Source organism: Achroia grisella, unplaced genomic scaffold (assembly GCF_030625045.1).
Source record: "Achroia grisella isolate CSIRO2021 unplaced genomic scaffold, CSIRO_AGI_Agris_v1 utg918, whole genome shotgun sequence".
NCBI lineage: Eukaryota > Metazoa > Arthropoda > Insecta > Lepidoptera > Pyralidae > Achroia > Achroia grisella.
The window spans coordinates 2,247,256-2,264,391 of record NW_026713067.1 but is presented as its reverse complement, the minus strand read 5'-3'; the positions used below and the strand labels follow the sequence as shown (position 1 = coordinate 2,264,391).

Below are 17,136 nucleotides of genomic sequence, written 5' to 3'. Positions count from 1 at the left end.
GATGAGCAGGAATTATTTTGCCCACTGTGTGGAGAAAAATACATATTTCCACCGAATGAAGACTGGATCCAATACAGCATCTGTAAGAGCTGGTGGCATGAACAATGCAATAACTTTGAAAAGGAAATATTTGAACTGATGTATTATTAGGTGTTACTGAGTATGTCTATTTTCTGGTTTATCGTATATTTACTGTATGTTACATGTTGCGTACACTTACCCGCACTACTGCGCACAGTTACCCCTATACTTGGGTAAGTGTACGCATTTAAACAGTTTTGATTTTGTTGATTTCCAAAGAATTTGTGTAAATGGTAATTATTTATTTTGCGTTTAAGTTGTTGATTATTAAATATTTTATATAATAAACCTTGTTTTGTTCCAGTTAACTTCAAATATTTAATTATTTGATACTTCAAACCTTAAGTACACTTGCGTACACTTGCCCCACGTGACTCTACAACTATTGGACAGATAAAATATAATTAAAATATTCTTTTACTAATTAATGGCACTACGACAAGTACCTATGTATAGTTGGATATTTATATTTGAGTAGAATATTACGGCGAATATTAGTCGAGTAGCTGTGGATTTTGAATAAATATTATAAATTAAAATTTTATAAAAATGTAAAACGATCGAGGAAAAATAATTGCAAATAATATTAATCATTCGATTTGTATTTTTCCGCATAGCATGCTTGCAAAATATTCAAAGCATGGTATGCTTAAGTATACGGAAAAAATATAATATAACTAAGAACAGAGATAAAATTGTGCTGTAGTAGTTTATAGAAAGAAACATTCATTTAAGAGTGGACATTATCACTCGGCTTCCTATTATAATTAAGAATAATTTATTTCAATAAAAATTAAAAACATTCGTATTCGATTACAAATATTATTAACTATATAAATACAGTTAAAAAATCAGTATATAGTTGAAAAAATCTTTACCTTCCGTGCTAGTTAAATAATTGTGTTACGGTTATGTGCTTATAGGGATATCTATTTATAAGCAACAAGCAAGTTTCTTTTTCTGAATTTGAGTGGTAGTGTAAAAGACACGAATATTCAAAAGTGCTTCTATTAAGTTTGTTTGATGGAAGATTATTTTTATTATTATTAGAAAAACTATAAACTTTTTAGTAAAATTCTTTGGATATTTTTTTAATAAATAGGTACGAAAGTCTCATCTATCACACTCGTGTCAAATTTTTTTAATATCAACTAAAGTCAAAGTGTTATTTTCTTAGTTATTTCAATTTTAAATTCACGTTATATTTTTGCTTACAAATATTAAATTTAAGTTATCTATTTGTGTTTTGTGTTGATATTGAGTTACATGTAATAACAGGTACCTACTTTAGGATTTAATAGTCATGTTTACAGCGTCTAAACTGATAAGGTAATTATTAAAATGAAGTAGTTATTATATAAATATCTAACTAATAACAAGTAATTTACGTGTTACTTAGGAAAGCATTTAATCTATTCAGACTTACTGTTATTTACCAGATCGTTCATGTAACTATTAACTACCTACGTAATTATAGATTTAATAAAGTATCTACCTACTAAAATATATATTCCAGTAAATTCGTTAAGTACATCTGTGGTAAATAGAGTTTTTTAAATTTTTATTTTTAGATTTCCACAAAATATTAAATTGTCTTAATAAACGCATATACCTCTATGTATGTATGTACGTACTTTATTATGTAGAATATATAATTTTGTTATTGTTGGCAATAAATAGATCTTTTTTTTAATATAAATAATAATAAATAAATATATATAAATGTAATGGTTGCTTTATAAAAATTGGTATTTTACAGGTACATTTCATTAGCTCATACAGAACGGAAGCAATACGTTACATTGTCGTTTATTCTTTAAAACATTGTGACATTCATTATTTATAATTCTAATTTTCCAAGAATGAAATCATATAAAATATATATATTAAACAATCTAAAGTCGTAAGATTATTGAAAAAGTAATAATTCTCAGATTGGACAGATTAAACCAGACAATATATCCTGTAAAATATTAACCGTCAGTTTGATATTGACATATGTTTATGTTTGACATTGACGTACAGGTAACAAGGTTTGACGTGATGTCTTATTATTTACGCACTATCGAGGTTTACTAACCATTTCAAAATAAATCACTTGGAAAGTCTGAAAATATTACAACTTTTGTCCTTACGATAATTACAAGTTATTATAATATATTTCACAATTAATATTACCTTCAATTAGTAACTTGATTTTAAGGGTTTTTGTGCAATTATTAGAGGTATGTGCAAACAACTTGTATTTTGTTATAAATAAATAGGTGAAAGAAACATAAATAAATCAACTGATTATATACAACACAGTGATTTAAAAATCTAATACAAATGTAATCTTATCCAATTACATTTAGATAAGGCTGTAAACTGAATTGATCGAATATGTATGTATGACATCAGTCATTACTCACTAAAATAGTGTTAGACTTAACTTCCTTTCAATAATACTTGTAAAATTGACCTATTTTTGTGTATAATTATAGTGTGTGCCGAATCAATAAATGATAACATAAATATTTATGTTGGTTTTAGTATAAAACATATTTAATTCAGCAAGTATATAGAAATACACATAATTTGTAGTATATAGATATTTATCATGTTTTCTAAAAGGTAAGTTGAAGAATTTGATTCAATTTTATTGAATTGTAAAGTGAAATATTTTCACTTTCGAGTATTTTGTTATCATAATTTATGTAATATACCTATATGTATATGAGGTATTTTTTACTAATATCATTTAATACTTCTCATAGAAAACATTGTTTGAAATCTGTTAATTTTAATGGAGTAGGGCAAGGGTGAAATCATTATCACTTACTCGATTGTTAAGAATTAACCATAATAGACATAAGAGGACTAAGTGGAGATTGACCTGTTCCTCCTATGCCAAAAGAATTGAAATCAGAAGTTAATTTTAATAAAAATATTTTAGTTAGAAGTCCCACAAATAATTATAATTTCATTATAAAGGGCATTATTATTATTATTATTATATTTAATAACATTTTTGTTTATTTTTTACTATTGACTGTCTTTATGGTTTATAGAAATTAATGCTCATCCTACCAACCACCAATAGCGCATTTGAAAATGTTAGAACTGGAGCAATAGCCATTACAATACATTCATAAGTTCTTTTACAGAGTGATGGGGCAAACCCTTTCTGAACCGGTGACTGATAAGCAGTCATCAACATGCCAGGACACAAGATATCTTGTTGGATCCTCATGTATGCAAGGCTGGAGAGTATCCATGGATGACTCCCATACACAAATTCTGTCTTTGCCTGATGATCCCGGTACAGCTTTCTTTGCAGTGTATGATGGGCATGGTGGTTAGTACAATAATACAGTGAACACTAGAATAGAATAGAATATATCTTTTGTTAATTCAACACTTCATATGTTTGCATTATACTAGATGTGCCCAATAGTTTATGACTGGACTGGATGATGATGATGATGTGGCAGTAGAACATGGCAGTTTTCTCTGTTTATTTGTTTTGCTTGTATCCTTGCCATCGCTGAGGAGTAATTTATAAATACAAATTTTAAAATTTTGTTAATGTACCCAAAACTAAATTTGAATTTACGACATTAGGAATTGAAGTTGATTTTGCAAACCACTAGGTCACAGCACTCTCATTTATGTAGTTATGTATGTAGATAGGAGTGCATAAAATGAGGTTGTTGATTCTACCTTGCTATAATCAACGTACAACAAAACAGTTTTTATATTATAAAAACAGAATGTAAATATTTTGCTAGCTAGATGCATATCTTACAATGTAAGTGTTATCATTAGTTTTGTAATCATTGGATTAATTAATTAAAAAAAACATTGTCAGTGTAAATGTAAATAAATCAATCATTTAGCAATGTACCCTGTCAGGTCCATCTCCATTCACTTATAAAAGCATTCTGGTGAATTCGCCAGGATGCTCAGCAGTTCACCCTGATGTGACTTACTCATCCTATCATCCTCCACTGTTGCCACGTCAGTAAATATCGTTAGCAAAATCAGGCCTATATATCATTATCATCCAGTAAAAAAACATGCTTTAATTATATGTGTAAGTTTTAAAGCAGTAAAATAGTGTAAAAATCACGGCCGAAATGATAGACTAAAGCGTAACTAAACATGTGTTATTTAATATAATGTTTATGCCTTATCTTTATTGTATGTTATGAGTATACTAGTGCAATATTTGTTTCCAGGTGCAAATATAGCAGAATATGCCGGGAAGCATTTGCACAAGTTTATAACAGCAAGGCCGGAGTACCATCTTGGGAACATTGAGGAAGCACTTAAACAGGTATGTATGTACAGTAGTTTTAGTGTGATATCGGGACAGAAAGTCAGACAGAGTTACTTTCGCATTTATAATATTAGTAAGGCCAATAAAGTGGTGCACCCATCTGCAATGGTGGGGCAGCAGTGGTATATGATAAGATCAGAATGAAGTCAGCTCAGTTAGACCATTGTCATCACCACTTCATCCCGACCGTAAGAGGGACTGTGGAGGAGTCCTCTGAAGTAGAGTTTGTAGAAAGTTCTCTGCGTGCCACAGTCTCACCTATTCCTGCCGTCAACCTCATTGTGTTATGTATTTTGTGGGGTCAGATAAGGTAGGCACAGCAATAACATTACAGGATAAGTATGTTATACAGTATGTATATGGTACATTTGATTTAGGTATGTATTTTATTCATATTTATCTATAGCCTTATATATAGTGTACATACACTATATATAAGGCTACTTTGTTATTTGTATATGTATGTTTACATGTACTTACTTGTAGTAAATATATATTATTTATGACATAGGTATTATTTTTCTTATTGATTACATTTGCACCGCCTACTTTCTCTGCACAAACTGTGGTTGACTGGTAGAAACGTCGTAAGGCGTTAAGTTCGCCATATGTACTTTTACCTTGGTTTTTTGTGCATTGAAATTATATAAATAAATAAATAAGGGGCATACTATCTTAATTGTCAAGAATGACTTTTATCACGGGCATCAAATGATAATCTTCTGTACTTTCATATAAGCAACGGTTACCACTTACCATCATGTGACCCGTCAGCTTGTTTGCGATTTAATTACATATAAAATGTAACTGAAGTCAGGTTATTAACACAATATGGCAGATTCTTTAGGAATATCCAGTTGATACTGCGTGAAAACGACCAACTGTAGACATATTGTTAACAATGAGACTAGTCCCTATTACTAACAAACCCTCCCCCCTTATTATAAAGTTCCATTGTTTCTGCTCACCCCAATGTACAGACAGTTTAACTCTGTCCTGTTTTTTTTTCAGTAGGTATTATGATGTATATTCTATTTACATAATTTCTATTTACAAAAGAGGAAAACGTTTAAAAATACTATCTCATTATAATGTTTGTTTTATTTGAAAGATAATATTTTACGAAGTAGGGTAGTGTAACGATATCCACATTAGTAAACAATACTGTCGTAGCCGTCATCACCTCCTTAGACAAAGGCGAACTACTGGAACGCTATCCAGTAGTTCATAACAATAAAATATAATAAAAAAAGAGCAAAGGCATGCATAATTACGATTTACAATTATAATAAATTTTCTTTATCTGAAATTTAGTTATCTCAATTAATATGGACGCTTACAGGAACATAAATATATTAAAATACAAAATTCTTGTTGATTTGTGTTGTTGTTTCTTGAGTTGAGTTAGACACGGCATACTCTACGTTTGCCTATTACCTACATTTTCACGCTACGTATTCTCGGATATAAAATGTGTAAATTACTAATTATAACATAGTATGATGTAATAGTGAATTTCTTGCGACCTTGTAAGAGAATTCAGAATTGCATGTTGCATACGAATCGTGACGTATATAATTAACGCAAATAAAAAAATAGCCTTCACAGTTTAGAGGTCGAACAAGTACATCGTTTGAATATAATTTTTAAATAGTATTTGTTTAAAATTACTTGCTATTAGGTATGTTTCGAAAGACTGTGTTTGAAATACGACTTTATGTATACTATTTTGTAGGTATAATCTTTATATATAAAAATTACGTGTTACGTTGTTTGTCCACGATGGACTACTAAACTACTGAACCGATTCCAAATTTGATTTGGCACATTGTGTGCAATTTGATCAAACTTGAAAGATAGGATAGCTTACATCTCAATTTATAGTCGCAATATTATTTTATTGCCTTAGTCACAGCAAAGCGTGGCCGGGTCTGTACACTATAAATAATAAAAATGAATTATTTAAATTATATTTAATGTATGAACAGTCATCGTACACTAAAATGGAATAGCAACAAAAAAATTACAACATTTATTAGATAATAAAACAATGGAATTGACGTCATTATTGTTCTCTGAGTACATTTGCGATCAGTCACAGGACTATAAGCGAATATGTATTGTGATGCTGTCATGTAGAGTGGCTTCTCATTGGAAACTACTCATCTGCATCCCAGAGTTATTGCCGATCTTCTAGCTCCAGGATATAATGGCGTTTTATATTCAATAGAATGTAGGAACAAAATCAAAATAATATTTTGAGCAATTACCTTTTAAAGAATTGAAATATTTTTTTAGGCTATTGATTTAGTATAAATATAGAAAAAGGGTTGTAAGTGCTTGAAAAGGGCATATCCCTTTTCAAAGATTGTATGGAAGTATAGTCATTTTCAAAGCTATAACCTTGAAACTTATTTTTTAAGCTTTTGATTGAGTTGTAGGGAATGGAAATTCGTCATTTTTGAAGTTAGAACAATGAAATTTTTTTATTGGGTTAAATTATTAAATATTTCTTTCATTATTTGGTCAAGGTCACTATTTTACGCGGGCGAAGTCGCAGGTACGGCTGGTATATGTATTTGACATAATTATTATACAATCAATTGTAATTACAGTTGACATGCTAGTGTGGAACGAGATGTGTTATAATTGTGAATAAAATAATATGAAATTGTAGATAAATTGACATTGAATTGTTTTGTTTCAAAGTTATGTCATAGACAGACCGTATCAAATATTATATCGTATTTTTAATTAAAATTAGACTTATACATTTTCATTTTATATGTAGTAACGTTGTAGTTTTTAAGTAAGTAAGTAAATATTACAATGAAATACCGCCAGGACTACTGTCCCAGCTGGGGTAGTCCACGTGGCGATAACTAATGACTTGCCCACATTTTGCTCGGTATATTTGAATCTATAGGAGGAGCATAGCACTGTGTTTTTATTAAGTTGGTTTGTTTGCAGAGTTTGATTTCCGGAGAGTAAAATATATTTTTGTATAGGTATATAGATTTGGTGTATATAAAGATATTTTAGGGTACATAATATCAATATTGCTGTTTATGTATTATGCATAGGCGATGTCACCACTGTCTTTCTAGTCTCATTTTGTGGAAGTTGCATATAAGTAGATAAGATTATACATTCGTATCTTAGTACACACATATAGGCTTAATTGCAATCAATATTTTCCAGGGTTTCCTAGATGTTGACCAGGCGATGTTGGAAGAGGATATGCTGCAAGAGAAGGTAGCTGGTAGTACCGCCGTTGTTGTGCTGGTAAAAGAGAACACCCTATACTGTGCCAATGTCGGTGACTCCAGGGCTATTGCTAGCGTAAGGGGCCAGGTTAGTGACCATTTAATATTTATGCGCAAACCAACTGTGCCCGCGGTATCATATTATTATAAAGTTCCAGTAACATCCATTCAGTATGCTATTGAAACTATTTCAGTAGTGAACGGATTTTGATGAAACTACGGTAATATAGCTTATACATCAGAATACATATAGGCTATAAATTTCACGCGGAACGAAGCGGCGGGCACAGCTTGTATGTAATAATAATATAAATGTAAATCATCTGTGTGGTCACAGCACTGACGACGGCAATCTACCACGGTAGCGCCGATACACGACGTCCTTCCGCCAGTAGTCCTTCATTTATAGGTGGAGGTGCTCTCCTACGATCACAAGCCTAACAACGAGGAGGAGTTGCGCAGGATCACAGCAGGAGGCGGCTGGGTGCAACTGAACCGGGTCAACGGTAACTTAGCGCTTTCACGAGCACTCGGAGACTACGTGTTCAAACGGAACTACAGGCTTTCACCGCAAGAGCAGATTGTTACTGGTAAGCACATTTGTTTATACTACGATGCTGGCAAACAAGCATACAGCCGTTCTGGTGGTAAATGGTTAGCAATGCCTGAGATACCAGGGGTCACGTGCGCTGCCGAACTTTATTTTTGATACATAATATACATAAAAAATACTCAGCCTCTATACTCTATACATAAAAATAAAATTGGAGTGTCTGTTTGTAATATTGAAATAACCGTTTTTTACTACATGCATATGAATATAAATACGGTACATACACTAAAATAACATATTTTACAATTTTTGTCTGTCTGTCTGTTTGTTCCGGATAATCTCTGAAATGGCTGGACTGATTACTGATTTTCTTAATTCCACACGGACGAAATCGCGGGTACAGCTTCTACAGCGCGGGTACAGCTGCATAATAAGAGTCATGATTATTATTGTTTGTACCGTGCGAGAAATTAAATCTATGACCATCGGAAGTGTGGGTATGTACTAAACCGCTAGACCACATAGGCCTGGTTTGTATCGCTCAGGATGTTTACTATGTATATGTGTATGTATTTCTAAAATAAATGTATCTGTGTTTATATCAATTGTCTAGAACCCATTACAAGCTCTTCCTAGCTTAGCGCTCTAGATGGCGCTGTGTAAATTGTCCTGAGATATTATTATTATATTATTGGTCGTCTACAAGGCATTAATAATAAGCTTTCTTTGCTTGTAGCGTATCCGGACGTGCAAGTACGACATCTTAATGATGACTGGGAGTTCATCGTGATCGCATGTGATGGTATTTGGGAGGTGATGACTAATGAGGTAAGGAAAAGACGGTTCTTCATTTTATTATATTCTAGCTACCCGCCCCGGCTTCGCACGGGTATGTACATATATATAAACATATATATAATATATATAAACCTTCCTCTTCAATCATTTGTAACTATTGCTAAAAATTGTATTAAAATCTGTTGCGTAGTTTAAAAGATCTAAGTGAACAGACAGCGGAAACTTCATTTTATACTATTTGAAACAAACATACTAATGATGCCAATTTTTGAATTCAGAAATTTCGATTAATATTGATTCTGCATGTATAAATAAGAATCGTTGCCTATAAGCTTGTATGGTATCACAGGCAACACTAAATGAATTTGTGACACCCATAGGAGGTACTTATGCACTGCCGTTCATGAGGGTGAAGGTGCATGTCTCCCATACCCTGTAGTTTCACTGCTTACTATCTCACCCTTTAATCCGGATACAGTTAATAAGTTGCAAGGAATAAAAACAGGCGAATCTTAGTTGCCCACGGAGATGACTTTATGTATCGTCTAATTCGTTTCAATATATATGATATGTTTAAACATTTACTTTTCTTCTAAATTATATTATTATATATTGTACCAGGTAATATAGCATAATGTACGAAATGTATATGTGAGTGTATTGATGTAACCATAAAATTTGTGCATGCGTGCGTGCTTACGTACGTGCGTGCTAGCCTGCGTTCATTCTATACGACGGCATCGGTGATTTAGCACACCGCTTTACATCCGATGGTCGCGGATTCGATTCCTCGCACGGTGCAAACATTTGTATTCATCAGTATGATTATTTGTCTGATATAGACAATCATACTGGGTGTTTTCTATGTATATTATGTATCTATTAAAAAAACATACTCACAGTGACTTCTCTGTATATAATGGAGATCGGGTTAAAAAACATCCACTTTTGATAGATTTGATAGACGGGATCCAACGAAATTAGTTATTCCGGCATGTAAAACTTCTCTTCATCAAAAAAGTTGCTATTTAATGGCTATAAAAATATATAATAAAATCCCCCGTCACTTTAAAGAATTGACCATAAATTCTTTTAAATACCAATTTCGGAATTGGCTAATTGACAATTGTTATATTTAGAATTATTAGATAATAAAATTAATAGTATTGTTTGATATATTTGAATAATATTGATTGACACCTAACTAAAATAAGTGTAACGTATCTATCTAAATTTGACATATAATACAATTTTTAAATGTAAATTCATTAATTCTATTGTATAATCAGTATATTACTAAAATGTTGCCAAAACGATGGCGAAATATGTGGACAATTTTATTAATACTGACATGCTTTTAATATTTATACCATATTTCATGCAAATAAATACATTTCATTTCATTAAGTATTTATATCAGTTATCGAGTAGCCATACCACATGCTGCTTACTATGGGACTAGACGCTGTGTTAATTGTTCACGGTTATTTATTTATATGCAGTTATAAACCATGAAAATGTATACATTTCAGGAGGTGATACTGTTCTGCCGAACGCGTTTACTCAACGGCTGGGAGCCGGTGGCTGTGTGCGAGGAGCTGATGCGACAGTGTCTAGCTCCAAACTGCGCGACTGGCGGCCTCGGGTGCGACAACATGACTGTGCTGCTCATCTGCCTAGCTCCTTTCCCGCGCTGCAACCCGCCGGTATGTAAACGAAATAACAAAATATGCACTGGTTGTTATCTCTTGTCTCTGTCTTTAGGAAGAGGTAGGAATAGAGAGGGAAGGAGATAAACATAATTTATTAATGTTTTCATAATTGACGAAGACTATTAAATATATTATATGTAATTGGAATGATAAGCAAGATGATGTATCTGATGGTAAGCGGTAATAGTTACCTATGTATACTACGGACATCACGTTATCATGTGACTGTGATACCACTCATGCATTGCCCTTTCTGCCTCCTACAACGAGACAGCTTATAAAGTAAGCCGCTTGGCTGAAATGGGCGAGATCAAGGTAACTACGCGGACGCCTTTTTACACTATATCTCTGTTTATTTATAAAAGATATAAACTATTGAAATTTCTTAATTCGGTTTACGTATTCGTACAATTAAGGGATGAAATTTCTTTATAATACAAATTTTTGGTTACAAATTTTCTTTTAAAATAGTTGCTCCATCCAATGGATGGACTATTTGCATAACAATGACTGTCATGATTTTATTATCCGTTTCCAGTAATTTTATGTACAAAAATCTCTATTTTTTTGTATATAGGCGTTATACCATAGACCGTACGAATGGTAATGCATGAGGTTTAGCACCGGTCACATGAGGACTATATCTGTAGTACCATTCATGTAATTAGACGATGTTTGCCATTTACCATCAAGTAGACCGTCAGATTCATTGTTTACCATTCTAGTTATATTATATTAAAAAAATTGAGTTTTTCTGCTGGTTACTTGTTGTATGTTCGTTTTTGTATTTTGTGCATGTTTAGTTATAAATAATTGCATGTAAAATTGCATGTACTAAGTGTATTATATAACATGTAGAGTGAGCATGTAATAATAGGTGAATGAGTTTCATAATGTTGAATAAATACTATAATATATATATATATACATACAATCACACATATATATATATTTATGTTAATTTTTATACATGTACTGGTTGACCCTGCAAACGCTGTTTTACTATATAAACTAGTATTGCTGTAAAATATAGAGGTTGATCGTAAAAGGGTGAATATTTTGAGTTGTATGTATTTTCAATGATAAATCATACTAAAATAAAAAAATATATTTAGGGGTGGGTCACATTTATCATTGAGAAGTATGAAAGATGGTTGTTAGCAGATTTGCACACAAAATTTTATAAAAACCGGTAAAGCCATTTTGATCGAGTTTAATAACAAACACACGAAATTCTTCAAAGAAGACTTCCTTCTGTACTTTTTTTATTATAATATAAAAAAATACAGTGGTATATATGGGAATGGGTTAGTCAGAGGTTATCGAACATTTCTCTTACCACCTGAAACGTCATGATTCTCTGAATCTTTAGTCATTTTATCACTACTACATGCATATTTAATTTGAACCGTATGCATAATAGTTTAACCCACAACTTTGCTTGCAGTCTCCATTCAAATGCCTCGATACTGCTCGCCCCAACAAGTATTGGACTTTGACACCGACGCGACGGTTCTCCTAATTTTGATAACAGACTTTATCGCGTCTGCACAAGCTTTAATATCAAACTTCCAATGTATCTCGAACTGTGATTGTGTACCCAAAGTTATAGGACTTGGACATTACATTACTCCTATAACAATATTTTTGTTTTTTTTTTCAAATAACAAATTACTCTGTACTCACTCTGACTCGCCAATTCTTTGCTAATACTTGATGTCGCTAAGTATACAGAAAAATACACTTTGTGGCTTTTATTTTAAACATTATTTGAGCGTGTAGTGAAATGACCAAGTTCTATTGTTTCTGTGATTGCTTAGTTGTGTAAATCTATTTGTTTTTATGAATGCATTATTGTTATAATATCATATCAACAAGGTAAGACTGATTTGTGCCATGCACGGTTGTTTTTTCTGCTCATATTTTTGATTCCATATTTTATTGCACATAAGAAAAAAAATATCTGTTTATGTGCGTACTAGGTTTGGATTATGTGTATCATTAATTAACTCAGGTTATATAAAAAACGTTAACATTAAAGTAAAGGTCTATTTCTAGCCAGTGTGCTATTGGTTTGATAAAATAAAATAATAGTAATAGAAAATATTTTTGTTGGCCTAATTCATGTAAACTACTTAGCAAAAGGACTATTGATTTTTTATCTGTAGTTGTAATCTGTCACGAATTACATATATGCTTAAATATGAAGGTTGCCCTCTACCAAATGTCTGTATTAAGGTTTGTTTGCCTGCTTTTATTAATTATATTATTATTTTATTATTATCATATTTTACAAAACAGTTTCCAATTTAAAATGTTATTCTGTAATATAATGTTAATATAATAAAATGTTAACCTTAATATATTTTTATAATATGTAATCATCATCATCATCATCATCATCGCAGCCCGGAAGACGTCCACTATAATGTGTAATGTATATGTATTATGTTTTATAGTAAGTATAATTACATTACAATATAACATATATTCATTATAACATATATATATTATTAATTTAAGATTTCATTAACTATTATATGTCTGCATTTACGATTATGTTTCATACAATCGTCTAATGTATAAAAACGTCTTATAGCTTTTGGAATCTATCTTTCGATTTAAAATCCGAAATTTATAAGAAAATAGCATTTTTTTATAATTACATAAAAAATATATTAATGTTGCGAACATTAGTACAGTTCCTTAAACATTTAAATATATTTATGTATAATTCCTATTTTTATTATACTGGCATTTTTTATATGTTCTGATTCCGTAGACATGAATATATGACTCAGTTGCAATCAATTAAAATTGTAAATTTAGGATGATAAACACTGTGACAGGGTACATCATTATTATGTCTCATATAAGGTACGAGTCAGTTGACAGTTTTATCAGTGATATTATTAAGTTAACTCGGTCTGTACTGAAAACAGTCAAAAGGTTTATATAATATACTAGCTCACCGAGCAAACGTTCTTTTGCCATATAAATTGAAGTAATAATATCGCTATAAAAATCAGGGGTTGATACAAAAAGGGTGAACTATAAAAATAGTAAAAGTGGTTTCATACCCCTGGGGTATGAAAAATAGATGTTGGTTGATTCTCAGACCTACCCGATATGCATACATAATTATTACTTTTATGACATATACCATCTTATATTTTATTGCATAATCACAAATCTGTCGATTTATATACATTTCAAACTCCAATTTCAACTGCGCTATATACTCAGTCTCTAGGTTTGCATGCTGTTTCTGTCAATTAATATTTATAATTATAAATGTTGTATTGTCTTGCATGTTAATTAATTGTATCTTTAAAGCTTAATTTGCATGAAAATTGTATGTTGTTATGATTTTAATGTTTTGTACGGCATGATTTGATTGTCATTTTATAGAGATGTATAATGCAAAAATCTGATTTTTACATGAATTAATTGAAAACAAGCAAGAAATAATAAATTTAATATTAATATTAATTAAAAACCATATGATTAAATAAATATAAAGTTGTCAAACTGTTGTCTTATTGGTCTCTGAAAATATCAGTCATTGGCTTATATTTTATATATATATATATTTAATTTGCATGAAAATTGTATGTTGTTATGATTTTACTGTGATTTGATTGTCATTTTACAGAGATTAATAATTAGGTGCAGTATTTGATTTTTTTAATATATTGAAAACCATGCAAGAAATAATTTTGCTATTACTAGAAATCATAACATTTAAATTTGTCAGATAGTTGTCTTATTCGTCTCTGAAAATCTCGGTCACTGCCTTTTATATATAAAGCATGAACCAATCTGTATAATTGTCTATTGTGGTTTGTTAATGTTGTAATGTTACACCATTATTTTATTTAATTAGTATATAAATTTGAAGTTATGAAGTGGAGCCACTTTCATAGACGAAAAGCTAGGCACTTATGAAATAGTATTACACAACGTTAGTCGTAATCGATACACCAAGCCGAAAGGATAGTATTCATAAAACTCACTCACTTTTAGCAAAGTTTGAATATAAATTTTGAACCTTTAATATTAATTTAATCATGAGATCAAGGGATCAGAAATTTTAAACATGTTTTCTGTTTCCTACTGTTTCTTTGAGGGAGATTGAATATATACATTCATATATTACTTAAAGGGTGGTATCATGGACGTATATGATGATGTAATACCATTGTTTATGTACATAGACCGTTTCCATTTACCACAACTTCGGCCGTACGGTTGTTATTTTAAAAAAATATTCTTTCGTCTTGGTACACCGTTTACTTATTTCGATTTTCATGCCTCATTTATAACATGTTCTAATCATCTAATCAACTTAGCATGCAAATTGTTCTAATTCTGATTTTGTTTTCTGCTTTTGTTTTGTGAAACCACTCGCGTTTGCTTGCAATAAACTATTAATAAATTCCTTGATTTTTATTTTTAGGATACATTATAGGATAACTACTAGTATATTCATTAATTGCATTAATAGTAGCTTTGTACGAAGGGATAAAAATGTCGTATATTAGCTCAGTTTAGCTTTCAATCTTCGTATATCATAATATTATGACTATCAAATCCTCGTACAAACTTCTAAAAGGATGTTCGTTTTAGGAAAACTTGTGTTTGAATTCTCGTACAGTATCATCCCTGTTAGTAGATTACATCCATCTAAAAGTGTAAACTTTCAAGTAAAGAAATACGACTTTTTACATTTAACGTACTTCTGAGGTATATATACCTATTAACCGTAAAAAAACAATTGATTTGGCTATAGAAATTGTCACATATAAAATTTTTAAACAGGATTTAAAATCCTTTAAATCAAAAAGTATATTTAATAAATTATATACATAATAATAATAATTAGGTTATTATTCAGTGATTTATTGGACGCTGAGAAAACTACAAATGCATTATGTGTATGTAGTACGTGATTTAAACTAAATTACATGAACTCAAAAAAATCGGTAAATAATTAAGTTCTTGTGACTTCACATTCAAAAATATTTTTAAAATAAATCCGTTAATTATTTTTGCGCATTTAAATCAGCTGCTTACAATATTCAATTACTATTATAAACACTTTTAATTCCACAGGAATCACCAATTCCCGTCGAGCACGTCTTAGATAGTAAGTTTATGACAAAAATGGATGACCTGCTATACGTGGAAGACGAAGAGGAAGACCTTAAATAAAGACTTATTTGTGACTTGCAACTGTGTATAAAGTAGGATAAATCACTAAATTGTAGGTAAAAAAATGTTACACATAAACGATTTTATCGATTATGGAACTAATATATATTGCAATCGAAATTATCATTCGATTTCATCATATCCAATTATTTAAATAGAGATGATTACATCTACTTTGATGTTCGAATTTAGATATATAATAATGAATCGAAATTTCGATTCATAATATCATAATAACTATTTTTAACACACAAAAATAAATTCTTCACTGACTTCAATCAACTAGGGTCGTCCACGTGTCCTATAATGGCTACCGGATACGGCCATGCTCTCTTTACCCGGGTATACTTAGGCAAGGGATATTCAGAGTTACTCGTAAAGGACATACTAAGATGAAGAAGGGTATCATTACTGATCAAATTGTCCTAATAAGTAAAGTGGAAAATTGATACAACTTACACAAACAATGGCCCAAAAGAGAGGCTAAATGTGGCAATGCAACCTTCATACAAATTATGTATGCGTATTATTTATACATATTTCTACAACTCCACAATTCCTCCAGTCGCTCAAAAGCCAAAGGTTAAGGGGAAAGGAAATGGAAGAAATCCTCTTTTGGTATAAGTTCGTCATCGTACGCATTTATTGTATAGATCAACTGTGTTCTTTTATACATAATTTATTGTGCAATGAAGCAACCATATTATTTAATATGAACTAACAAACAAACAAATTATGCGTCACGTCACATGGACATAGTATGATTAGTACATAATTATCTTATTCAAAATTAGCTTTTAACTTGGTATACACTTTACGACTGACTTTTTATGAATAACATAATAATTTAATTTATTACAACTTAGAATAATAATATTTCGGTCTGGTAATCGATATTCAAACATTGGTAGGTATTGCAAATGTTATTAGCTATCTGCATGTTATTGGGCTATCTGCCTAATTAGTCAATTGTATATATATACATTGTTCACTTTTTTTTTTAATTTACTTTTTATTGATTTTTTCTATTGAATGAATTATATAAATTTTTCACGGGTTTAATGTTGTGTTTTATCGGTTGATAAAGGCAATTATCTCTTTAAATTGTTCTTAGATATTATTTAGGAAATGAATAAAAATAGCTATCCCAGATAGTGTAGCTAGAAGCATTATGAAGTGTGGAGGTCGTGT

At 30.8% G+C, this 17,136-nt stretch overlaps 1 protein-coding gene across 1 annotated transcript; it reads left to right on the top strand.

Moving 5' to 3' along the window:
- The first annotated feature begins 1,238 nt into the window (after positions 1-1,238).
- On the top strand, positions 1,239-16,827 carry LOC131853931 (probable protein phosphatase 2C T23F11.1). The gene is made up of 8 exons (XM_059205020.1): positions 1,239-1,410; positions 3,228-3,418; positions 4,302-4,399; positions 7,604-7,756; positions 8,078-8,258; positions 8,958-9,049; positions 10,552-10,725; positions 15,847-16,827. Exons 1-8 carry the CDS (start codon positions 1,385-1,387, stop codon positions 15,943-15,945), a joined length of 1,014 nt encoding a protein of 337 aa, XP_059061003.1. The 5' UTR covers positions 1,239-1,384; the 3' UTR covers positions 15,946-16,827.
- The last annotated feature ends 309 nt before the right edge of the window (positions 16,828-17,136 follow it).